The sequence below is a fragment of the Acipenser ruthenus genome, chromosome 45 (genome assembly GCF_902713425.1).
Source record: "Acipenser ruthenus chromosome 45, fAciRut3.2 maternal haplotype, whole genome shotgun sequence".
Lineage (NCBI taxonomy): Eukaryota > Metazoa > Chordata > Actinopteri > Acipenseriformes > Acipenseridae > Acipenser > Acipenser ruthenus.
In genome coordinates this window covers 695,557-707,202 of record NC_081233.1, presented here as the reverse complement: position 1 = coordinate 707,202, position 11,646 = coordinate 695,557, and the positions used below count along the sequence as shown (strand labels likewise).

Here is an 11,646-nt window from a genome sequence, read left to right as displayed (position 1 = left end):
TCTACATGAAGGTGCACATATTGAGAATCTACATGAAGGCACACATATTGAGAATCTACATGAAGATGCACAGACTGAGAATCTACATGAAGGCGCACATATTGAGAATCTACATGAAGGTGCACATATTGAGAATCTACATGAAGGCACACATATTGAGAATCTACATGAAGGCGCACATATTGAGAATCTACATGAAGATGCACATATTGAGAATCTATATAAAGATGCACATATTGAGAATCTACATGAAGGCACACATATTGAGAATCTACATGAAGGCGCACATATTGAGAATCTACATGAAGGTGCACATATTGAGAATCTACATGAAGGTGCACATATTGAGAATCTACATGAAGGCGCACATATTGAGAATCTACATGAAGGCGCACATATTGAGAATCTACATGAAGGTGCACATATTTCCAGGACACTCAAAACGAATTCAAAATGAATGTATTTTTAACTGTGGAACAAAAGCGGTCAGGTTCAGAGATCTAAATACTAATAAAAGCATAATAAGTAGCTTTTTTTTTTTACAATACTAGCTGTATTTTGTGGTCACATGACCAGATATTCCACAGAAATTTGGCACCAATATCTGAAAAGTAACAGAGTAATTCCAGGAGTGAAAAGATCTCTTTAATTGGACAGGCTTGCACTGTAACCATTTTGTATCGGTGCTGTCGCCCACATGGATGGCGGGTAAACAGTCCGGGCAGATATGTGACATTATAAAGTATAATAAGAAGAAAAAAAGTCTGTGATTAAACTGTGAAAAAATTAATCTCCAATCAATTCATTAGTTGATTGATCTGTTAATCGGAACACAATACAAATAACATTAAAAAAATAATAATTCTATAAGCCATCTATTATTTATTACAATAAAATGGGAGTTCAGGTTCAAACAGCGACTAAATTTAATTAAAGGTTTTCTGGGAGCGTGTCTGTCTGTCTCCTCGGCTTGCTTTTTTATGCAGGAAAGTCATTGAAATGTCATGTTTTTTTTTTTTTTTGTCTCCTGTGTGACTTCGCTGGTGTGAAACAAGGTGTCCCGACAGCCTGAAACTCTTCCCGCAGTCAGAGCAGCAAAACGGTTTCCCTCCTGTGTGAATTCTCTGGTGTTTTCCAAGGGCTCCTGAGTCCCTGAAACTCTTCCCACAGTCAGAGCAGTGATATGGTTTCTCTCCTGTGTGAATTCGCTGGTGTGAAACGAGAGATCCTGACTGACTGAAACTCTTCCCGCAGTCAGAACAGTGATACGGCTTCTCTCCTGTATGAATTCTCTGGTGTAAAACAAGTTCTCCTGACTGACAGAAACCCTTCCCACAGTCAGAGCAGCGATACGGTCTCTCTCCTGTGTGAATTCTCCGGTGTTTTACAAGAGATCCTGACTCCCTGAAACTCTTCCCACAGTCAGAGCAGCGATATGGTTTCTCTCCGGTGTGAATTCGCTGGTGTAAAATAAGGTCTCCCGACACCCTGAAACTCTTGCCACAGTCAGAACAATGATAAGGTTTCTCTCCTGTGTGAATTCGCTGGTGTGTTAAAAGGGCTCCTGACTCCCTGAAACTCTTCCCACAGTCAGCGCAGTAAAATGGTTTCTGTCCTGTGTGAATTCGCCTGTGTTTTACAAGGTTTGCGGACTTGCTGAACCTCTTCCCACAGTCAGAGCAGCAATACGGTTTCTGTCCTGTGTGAATTCGGTGGTGTGAAACAAGGTGTTCTGACCGACTGAAACTCTTCCCACAGTCAGAGCAGTGATACGGTTTCTCTCCTGTGTGAACACGCTGGTGTGAAACAAGGTGTCCTGAGTAACTAAAACGCTTCCCACAGTCAGAGCAGTGATACGGTTTCTCTCCTGTGTGAATTCGCTGGTGTGAAACAAGGTGTCCTGAGTTACTAAAACTCTTCCCACAGTCAGAGCAGCAATACGGTTTCTCTCCTGTGTGAATTCGCTCATGTGAAACAAGGTGTGCTTGCTGACTGAAACTCTTCCCACAGTGAGAACAGTGATATGGTTTCTCTCCTGTGTGAGTTCGCTGGTGTACTATAAGGGAATGTAACCGAGTGAAACTCTTCCCACAGTTAGTGCAGCGATGTGGTTTCTCTCCTGTGTGAGTTCGCTGGTGTATTACAAGGGAATTTGCCCAACTGAAACTTTTCCCACAGTCAGAGCAGCGATACAGTTTCTTTCCTCTGGGAGTTCGCTGGAGTATTTTAAAATCTCCTAACTGGGCAACATCGTTCCCACAGTCAGAATGTTCTCCACCGCCTGCCCTCACTTTAGCTGCTGGTCTGGAACCTGGAAAATACAAACAGGAGAGAAAGTCAGAGAGACTGTTTTAAGAGAGAAACGCAGCAATTGTATCTTCCTCATTGTTGGTTTCATGAGCTTATTCTATATTGGGTTTTGCACAGATGCAAACACAGCACTGTAGCGTAGTCCACACCACGGAGACTGCAAATACACCAAGCTGATCTCTGGAACCAGCAGAATACTTCAGCCAATAGGAAATCCACTTTACCTGGTGGAAGAAAAGTACAGAAGGCTCATATATTTAGCAGGAAGAGACAGACACTGCAGGTGAATGGTGAATGAAACACGCTGCTGCGCGTATTTATTTGACAAACAAAATAAAAGGTTGTAACAAAAACACAGGACACGACACTTGCGGCCAAAATAAAAAGGCAAACAAAACGAATAAACACTAACAGACAGGGCGGATGAACACTAAACACACAAGTAGAGTGCTGGCCCTCCAGCACTCAAGCAATTGCAAATCTGATTCATTCCTCTCTCTCTCCCCCGTTCTCCACTCCCGAACACACAACCCCGAGTGGTGAAAACATGCTGCTTTTATGCAGCTGTACCGAGACTCGACTGCTAATCAGTCAGTCGGAGTCTCGGTACAACTGCACGTGGATTAATTAAACTGCAATTCCCTGTGCTCACATATTATTACATTTTACTTGCACGTGAAGTGCTGTGCAATCCTCGTGCCTAAATACAAATATACATTTAAAACACTCGTGTTACACAGACCCATTTATATCCCGTGTACCAATGACTATACACCAACATTAACACACCACACGCAACATACAACATAAAACACATAAATACACACAGGGGCGGGGCAACATTGCCACAAACCCACTTGTAGTTTAAAATACATTCTGTAGAACGGTAGTCAGTGGTCTTCAGTTTCACATTCAGTTCTACATCCGCCATTTTGACTTTACAAGCTTTTTTCAGTTGAAATTTTCATAAAATTGCACGGCTCCCATATACTCTTTTCTACACTGCTTGGAAAAATGTGCATGTTTCAGAAATATTATTTATTATGATACATTTTTCAATATTTCTTGGCAGGGTGGTTTGTAAGAAAGAAATCTAGAATACATCCCACAACAAAACATATGATGACATCATTGGAAAGGTCTACTCATTACTTTTCCGTTGATGTTTGATGTTTTGGGTTTTAATTTGTGATTTATGGTTATTGAACTACAAGCGCTAAAAACAGAAAGTTGTCGTACGCATGCTCAATTATGGTCATTCCCCTGAAGGCGACATAGGGTTAAAGCAAACTTTACAGCAGAGCATCTTATTCAGATATCCAACTAAAAACTGCAGATGACTAAGTCAGAAAACCGTAATACAGTCAAACCTGTATTAACACTTTTCAGACTGAGAATTCTATTCATTTTGAGAGCCAACTGACATGACTATTATACCTTTCTAAACAGCTGAGAGCCTGAGGATCATTAAGATACATCGTTTTAACTATATGATTAAGTATAACCTATAACAGCCCAGTTTGAATGCTTGAAAAAAAGCTTTTAAAATTCACAAATACTTTTTCTTTAGAAATGTTCTCAAAAGTGACATTTACTGGCCTCCTACCTGAAAAGTAACAAAGATAGGCAAAACACTCAGGAACTAGGATCTGAAAATTTCATAAATAAGTTTTATGGTCTTGATTATTTGACTGGTGTGTTTTTAACTTTTTTGAGGCACGATGAAGAGGTTTTACCTGTTATATTCCCAATAATATTTTGGCTCAGTAAGCATTCTGGATCTTGAAAACCGAATTTGTATACTCTTAGGTAAAAAGAACTGTGCTTCAATGGCAGATCTAAAAAAAAAAAAACACACACACATCTAACTCAAACATATGGGAACATGTAACACATACAAAGAAAAACAACCTGAGTTCCCCTTTAAGTTCTCTACTGGCGGCGAGTCTTGTCGAACAGGTTGGAGTGAAAATCAAACCCCTAGTAATCTGCTCTGTGCCTCTCTCTCAGTAGTGCCACAGTGGATAATATCACTCACACAGTGTAGAATAACAATGTCACAGCTAAAGGGAGTCACTCACCTGCTGGACTGCCCTCTGAATATGAGCTCCCCTCATCTTCCTCTCCATCTCCTTGCAAGCTGTTGGGAGAGACTTCCTTTGCAGCTCCTAGCTCTCTCACGCAGATTCTCTCCAGCACCACGCTACACTCCCGCAGGCGTACAGGACCCTGCCCATGGGGGAGAACTTCCAAGTCCTCACATTCTTCCCTCCCTGGTTCTGAGAGTTCAAACTCCACTTTCAGGGGCTGCTCCAGTTTATTACATACCACTTCCAGCACCGCTTCTTTCATGGGATCTGGTTCTTCTGTCTGGGGGATCTCCATTTCATTGCACTCAGCTTTAATCCCAGTAGACTCCACTTTCAGGAGATCCAGATTAATCACTTCCAGCACCGCTTCTTTCATGGGATCTGGTTCTTCTGTCTGGGGGATCTCCATTTCATTGCACTCAGCTTTAATCCCAGTAGACTCCACTTTCAGGAGATCCAGATTAATCACTTCCAGCACCGCTTCTTTCATGGGATCTGGTTCTTCTGTCTGGGGGATCTCCAATTCATTGCACTCAGCTTTAATCCCAGCAGACACCTCTGGCTTGATGCTGTTACATGGTATGATCTCACAGAGCTCCTGTTTAATGGGGAGGGAAGCCAGTCCAGAGAACTCCAGTCTAATGGGGGCCACTTCATGTTCAAGGAGCTCCTCTTTAATCGTGACAGATTCCATCCTTACAATGTCCACGGCATCAAACAGGGGGGCGGCTCTGCTTAGTAGCTGCTGTAGAAAAAGAATAAAAGAAAAATGATTAAAAGAATAAAAGAAAAATGATTAAAAGAAGAAAAGAAAAATGATTAGAAGTGCTCAAATCAAAGAAGGTTTAAATCAGATAAAATCCGGAAATCAGATCTCCTCATTTTGATGGCCTCAATACTCAAAGTGTTTTCCGCAGATTCACTGTTGGAATGATTTTTCTGAAGGCTGTGAACATTCACATGAGCCACATGCAGTCAACTCTCGATTTTCTGGTTTGTGGATCGTTTGTGCCAACAGGAAAAAATTATTAAAACGCATTCTCTATAGGTCGATTATAACCACTCAGCGCCATTGTAAAAGGAAATATTTGTAGTAGACAGTAATATAATAACAATGAACATGATCAAATGACAAGTCTACACACAAATTGCAGTGTTTATTTTTTATTAGTAACCTATTATTCAGATAGTTTCCTACAAGCCGGCATGTCTTCCCACTTAGGAATGAGCAATACTGAAACTCGACTGAAGAAACTGCAGTTTTCCCTCTCAGGAAGTTTCTGAATGGTGGCTGCAGTCTGCAGCACAACACTACCATACTGTTTCCTCTTTTATGGTTTATATTATTTTTTTAAAAAGGCCTCATCATTTAATACACTGAGGTTTCAAAACGGACTCATGACTCGCCTGCTTGTTTAGAGCCACACAGCAGCGGATGTGACGTCACACTAAAGAGGCCCATTGGTTCCATTGGTTCCATTGGTTCCATTGGTTTGTTTGTTTTTTTAAATGGAGGCCCTGTTAAAATGGTTGGGTCTCGTATTAGCTTTGTTATTTCTGTCATTGTAATCTTGTCTGTCTGTGTTCTGCTGGTTTTTGTTCCAACTGAGGGGCTGCCTAAACTTTAAAGGTGATGGCCTTCCAGGCTATGCCAATTTAATAGCAGCAGGTCAATGGATAGGACAGGTTAGACCATTGGATTTCTACCTGTGGTGCTGTATGTGTACCAGTACTGGTGGGTGACAGGTTTCCAACAGGTAGTCAATGTCCTTACGACAACAATGTGATTCCCCCAAACCACAACACTCCCTCAATCTCTCTCTCTCGTAATAATGCATCAATCTGTACCTGAGACACAGCTAAAAAAAACACAGAGTCAAAGACTGTCTGATAAATTACTAATGTTACCTCGTTTCCACGAATTTTATTTCCATGCTGCGTCAGCACGGTACTCAAACAGCACAGTAATGAAAGCATGCCAAGCTGTCCCCACAAAGTATAAATCTGTGTAGATAACAAAATGCAATACCTACAATAGTAACCATGGTAACCACCACTGCCGTCGCAGAAGTGAAGATGGAGTTTTTAAGTCAGATTTTGTTTATTTTAGCCATGGTTTTCATTTATGGAAGAAAATAAAAAGACACTGTGCATAGGCTACTTTTTTTTATCCAAAGACTGTATTTCCTGTAATCACCAACGCGTTGATGGCTGCAGTGCTGTTAAAGAAATGTATGAACTCATGCCTGCCACTTGGGCCTGGACCAAAAAGCTTGACGCAGCCGCGAATTGCAAATTACAAGGCCAGTATTAATGGCGGCAGGCTGCTTCTGGGGTAGAAGGAATAACCTACTGACAAATATAAAAAAAAAAAAAAACACCATCACTTTAAGAAAGCTCGATATCCCATAAGTAAGGCTACGATTCTGGCACGGAGAATTTTAGCAAAAATCACAGACAGGCCATGGGCAATAAACAATAAATCCCAAAAATTTACACACGCAATACTGTTTTCGCTGCATCAAAGACAATTTTAAATTACCTATTAAACGTTATAATATAGTTTACTGACAAGAATTATTGTCGAGTGTAAAATGTCAATTTACTTACAGTTAGAGCTTTCCTCGGTTCTGAAATACAACGTTGTACATCGCCAGGTTGTCTTCTTTGATTGAGTGTCTGTCATCTCGCAAGATATCTTTGCAAGACGAAAACGATATCTCGCAGTCTGCACTGTTAGCTGGCACCGATAAACTCCTCAGAGCTATTACTGCCAGATTTGGAAAGCGATCTTTTAAATCAAACAAAAAATGCTTTCCCTTTTTCCTGCAGTGATTGACTGGACCGTGCTTTGCGGGCAGGGCAGGCAGTGAACGCATGTTTTACAGTTCATTTACTCTTACAAATGTTTTTCTCCAGGTATCACCCACCAAGTTGAGGAGATGTGCAGTGCATGTTACGTTCACTGCATTCAGAAACAGTGCTTTGAGACTTCGTTCCCAAGTTTTGTTCATATATGCAGCATTGTCTGTAACAAAAGCGGTCACTTTATCAAAAGGAATTCCGTGTTTCTGAACTGTTTCCACCACTGCTCGACTCAGTTTTAAAGTTTACCGTCTCCAAACAAACACACTCTATTAAAAAGCCTCCAATTCCAAACTCCCTTCCCCTTGTTGAAATGAATGGAACTGCCAAGATATTTAGTATGTAGCACCCTTCAGCATCTGTAGTTTCATCTGCTACAAGACTAATTTCAAAACAGTCATTCAGCATTTTTTTTCAGATAATTTACATGTCTTTCAAAAAGCTTCGGCAAGTACGTTTTTCTGAGTTGATCCGAGCTAGGTATAACCCCAATGTTTTTTAGCGAGCTATCCAGATTGCTTTTCATAGCAGGGTTGTCAAGGACATGAAGTGGAATATTACTGGTGCAGAAAGCCTCTGTGAGTCGATATAATTCTGTCCAACGTTGCAGCTGTTCTTCAGTCTTTATATTAAACAGCTCGCTCACCGGTTTTTGTACTTTAGCAGTCTCGCCTACTGTCGATTCATGGCCTTGTGCCTTCCGTTTGTGCAAAGCCGTTTCAATATGTTTGTCGCAGCTTGCTTTTCGCTTGTAATCCACAGGGACATTACATGCTTTCACTAAATGTTCCCTTTGGGTATTTACTAGTTTTCTGCTTAGCAGTGATGTTTGCCACTTTGCTCACTGATGCACTTGACGTCTCCATTTTTACAGTTCAGCCTTCACGCTTAACTGCTCAATTACAACAAATTTCACTGGCTGAGCTACACCGCTACACGTGCCTGCTGTGTGCTTAGTGCATGGTTGTCTGCAACACCATGCTATGCAGTTGCATTTTTAGCACATTTTTTTGAAAATGTTACACTTAAGGGAATTTTCATGAAGTCACGGACATCTCTTAATCACGGAATCCGTGACTCCCGTGACAGAATCGTAGCCTTACACATAAGCCACTGCGCTGGTCGTGTCAATATCCCGCGCGCACTAGCTGCTGTTCACAGTTAAACAGCGATCATAAGCAAATTTAAAAACTAAACGTTTAATCAAAATACAGCGAGAGAGATGCTGCCGATGAATAATGCCGTGCCACACAGCTAGTAGTGCAACTGTTGAAACTTAAGCACGACGCGAATGCAGCTTATTCAAATACACAGTGCAGTACTACTGTCAGCAGCGTGCAAAACATGCTAACCCTGTTCAGAACGCGGGGCTGTAAAATAAGAGCATTATTAAATGCCAGAAGAAAGCGTTTTATGGTAAGCTTGCCTTCATCTACCGTTATTACACTGCACTGTTCTGCATGTGACCTTTATTTCCTGCAAGGTGTGGTTTAGTTATTCTTATATAAAATGTCCATACATGACCAATGGTATAGTAGTTTTTCAGAAGTGCTTTTTGGCATTTGTTTTTTTCCCCTTCAACTTTTTATTATTCCACACTGAAAATTAAGAAGAAAAAAAACACACAACTACGTTATAAGTGACAGTTAGACAAGCGGACAAAGCCAAAAATAAGACAGGAAACTGTCAAGTAAGACCGTCACTGCGCTTTCCCTTCACCCGTGTTCAGACCAGGCTTTCCAGCACACACTGCTGAACTGGGACACGAGGTGGGTTCACTTCACACACGTATTTTTATCTGAGTCAAAAGTGGGGCTCAACAAGTTGGTGCGATTCGTGATTTTTAATCTGGCGAATGCGAATCAATTGTGAGAGGATGTATCAAAGCGTTTTGTCCCAACAGTCATGCGAACAAGAAAAAACCCCAGCGAGTTATACACTGAATGACTAAAAAGCAAGTCACAGGTTTTACTTCTTTCTGTTATAACACGTGGCGTTATTGTTACTTAGTCAGTGCATGCAATCTGTTACTTTACCCTACTGTGATTGCCCATTCTCATTTTATTTACCCTTTATTTAGCCAGGTAGTTCATTGAGAACCAGTTCTCATTTACAATGGAGACCTGGCCAAGAGGCAGGCACAATACAGCAAAATAAATAAAGAAAGACAGAAAGAAAACAGAGTAAAACAACCACAAAAAAAAGAACACACATCAGCAAGCACATGCATCGGTAAATACAGCGTTCAGTTTTATCTTAAACACACTGATTGAAATAAAACTAGTCTCATCTAGCAAGACTACATAAAAGTCTGAGCCACAGACACGGAGAGGAGGGACCACCACAGGGCCGGAGTTTAGAAGCACCGATTTCAAATCAGCAGCACACATTGTGTTTATTCAATTTAATTCACTGATAGCGGTGTTCAGAGGCAGCACAGTGGCATGCTCCCGATCAGCTCTCCTTCGTGTTCTTCAGCGCCGTGCAGTTTGCAGGTAAAGCTTCTTTCGTTTCCACGCCGCAGAGATGCTCGGGGCTTTGTCCTGGTCAGCACAGGCTCTCACGGGTTATCCGAGTCTCTGAATACACTGCGGACACCAGCAGGGCTTTATTAAACAGCGCGGTATTACTATCGGATTGGGGTTACTAATAAAAGTACAAGATATATCCTTTTCTTATTTGAACTTGCGAAATCAGCATTTCACACTCGTGTTGTCTCAACCTTCCGGCATTCTCTCGCTCATAAACAAAGCGCGCCCCAAACTCCATCAGGTGTCATCCAACTGGATCTAAAGCTGTTTTAAAAATACGATAAACAGGCTACTTACACGGTTTAAGGCTGTTCAGATGAAAGACGTTTTTTATGTCAACACCACAAAAAAAGCAAACTAATAACAAAACAACCGTATATCCGCCCTGGATGAATACTATTGGCTAGAACAAAGGCGCCGCTACCCGCCCTGAATGAATACTATTGGCTAGAACAAAGGCGCTGCTACCCGCTCTGAATGAATACTATTGGCTAGAACAAAGGCGCCGCTACCCGCCCTGAATGAATACTATTGGCTAGAACAAAGGCGCTGCTACCCGCTCTGAATGAATACTATTGGCTAGAACAAAGGCGCCGCTACCCGCCCTGAATGAATACTATTGGCTAGAACAAAGGCGCCGCTACCCGCCCTGAATGAATACTATTGGCTAGAACAAAGGCGCCGCTACCCGCCCTGAATGAATACTATTGGCTAGAACAAAGGCGCCGCTACCTGCTCTGAATGAATACTATTGGCTAGAACAGAGGAGCCGCTACCCGCTCTGAATGAATACTATTGGCTAGAACAGAGGAGCCGCTACCCGCTCTGAATGAATACTATTGGCTAGAACAGAGGAGCCGCTACCCGCTCTGAATGAATACTATTGGCTAGAACAGAGGAGCCGCTACCCGCTCTGAATGAATACTATTGGCTAGAACAGAGGAGCCGCTACCCGCTCTGAATGAATACTATTGGCTAGAACAGAGGAGCCGCTACCCGCTCTGAATGAATACTATTGGCTAGAACAGAGGAGCCGCTACCCGCTCTGAATGAATACTATTGGCTACAAGAGGAGCCCGAAGTAAGGCCTATCAAACTTTGCACAGGGGAGAAGTTTGCCCCGAACTTCGACTGGCAGGCAGGTCTGCCTATTAGGCAGATAAAAAAAAAACACATCTCCGCGAAAACCCGCCTCCTCAGTTACATCACAAAGGAAACACGCCTTCTAAGGGCAAAAGCTGCCTGTTTCCACGCCCTCCCATTCAAGCTGAAAACTGCGCGCCAAGGTTTTGCAGCAGAAGAGAGTTGGAATGAAAGAGATGAGATGTTTTATTCTGCTTCTCAAAATACAGCGATTTTAGTACAACGCATGCACACAAAAGCATTACATTATGTTGAGTTACGCCTTAAATATGAATACTATATTATAGTTGTGTTATATAACGTTTTTTTTTTTAAGTGTGGTTATCATTTCAAATATTGTTGATGCTTAATCTCTACCTTTGTCTCGTTTTGTTGTTCAAATGTATATTTTAATTATTCACTTTATGTGCAGCATAGAATTTGTGCTGTACTGTGTGTGCAAGTTGTTCACAGTGATCCACAACATTCAATTAGACATCATTTATAATTGATTTGCTGTTAACAATGATAATACAAAATATAATAAACTTACCAGGCATGTCAGCTGAAGTTATGCTGATGTCACGTCTTAAACAAATATGGGTAACAGAATAACAAGGTTGGTTACTCTAAACTAAATTATTAATTTACCAGCTGGTAACACTATTGTAGTTAAAACACAGAGGCCTGGAAGGCAGGTTTACATTGGGTGTTTATAATGGGCACAT

At 41.5% G+C, this 11,646-nt stretch overlaps 1 protein-coding gene across 1 annotated transcript; it reads right to left on the bottom strand.

The window, feature by feature from the left end:
* Nucleotides 1-876: 876 nt before the first annotated feature.
* On the bottom strand, nucleotides 877-10,185 carry LOC131720937 (zinc finger protein 883-like). The gene is made up of 3 exons (XM_059013474.1): nucleotides 10,094-10,185; nucleotides 4,392-5,145; nucleotides 877-2,311 (listed from the first exon to the last, which is right to left on the bottom strand). Exons 2-3 carry the CDS (start codon nucleotides 5,092-5,094, stop codon nucleotides 927-929), a joined length of 2,088 nt encoding a protein of 695 aa, XP_058869457.1. The 5' UTR covers nucleotides 5,095-5,145; nucleotides 10,094-10,185; the 3' UTR covers nucleotides 877-926.
* Between the last annotated feature and the right edge of the window lie 1,461 nt (nucleotides 10,186-11,646).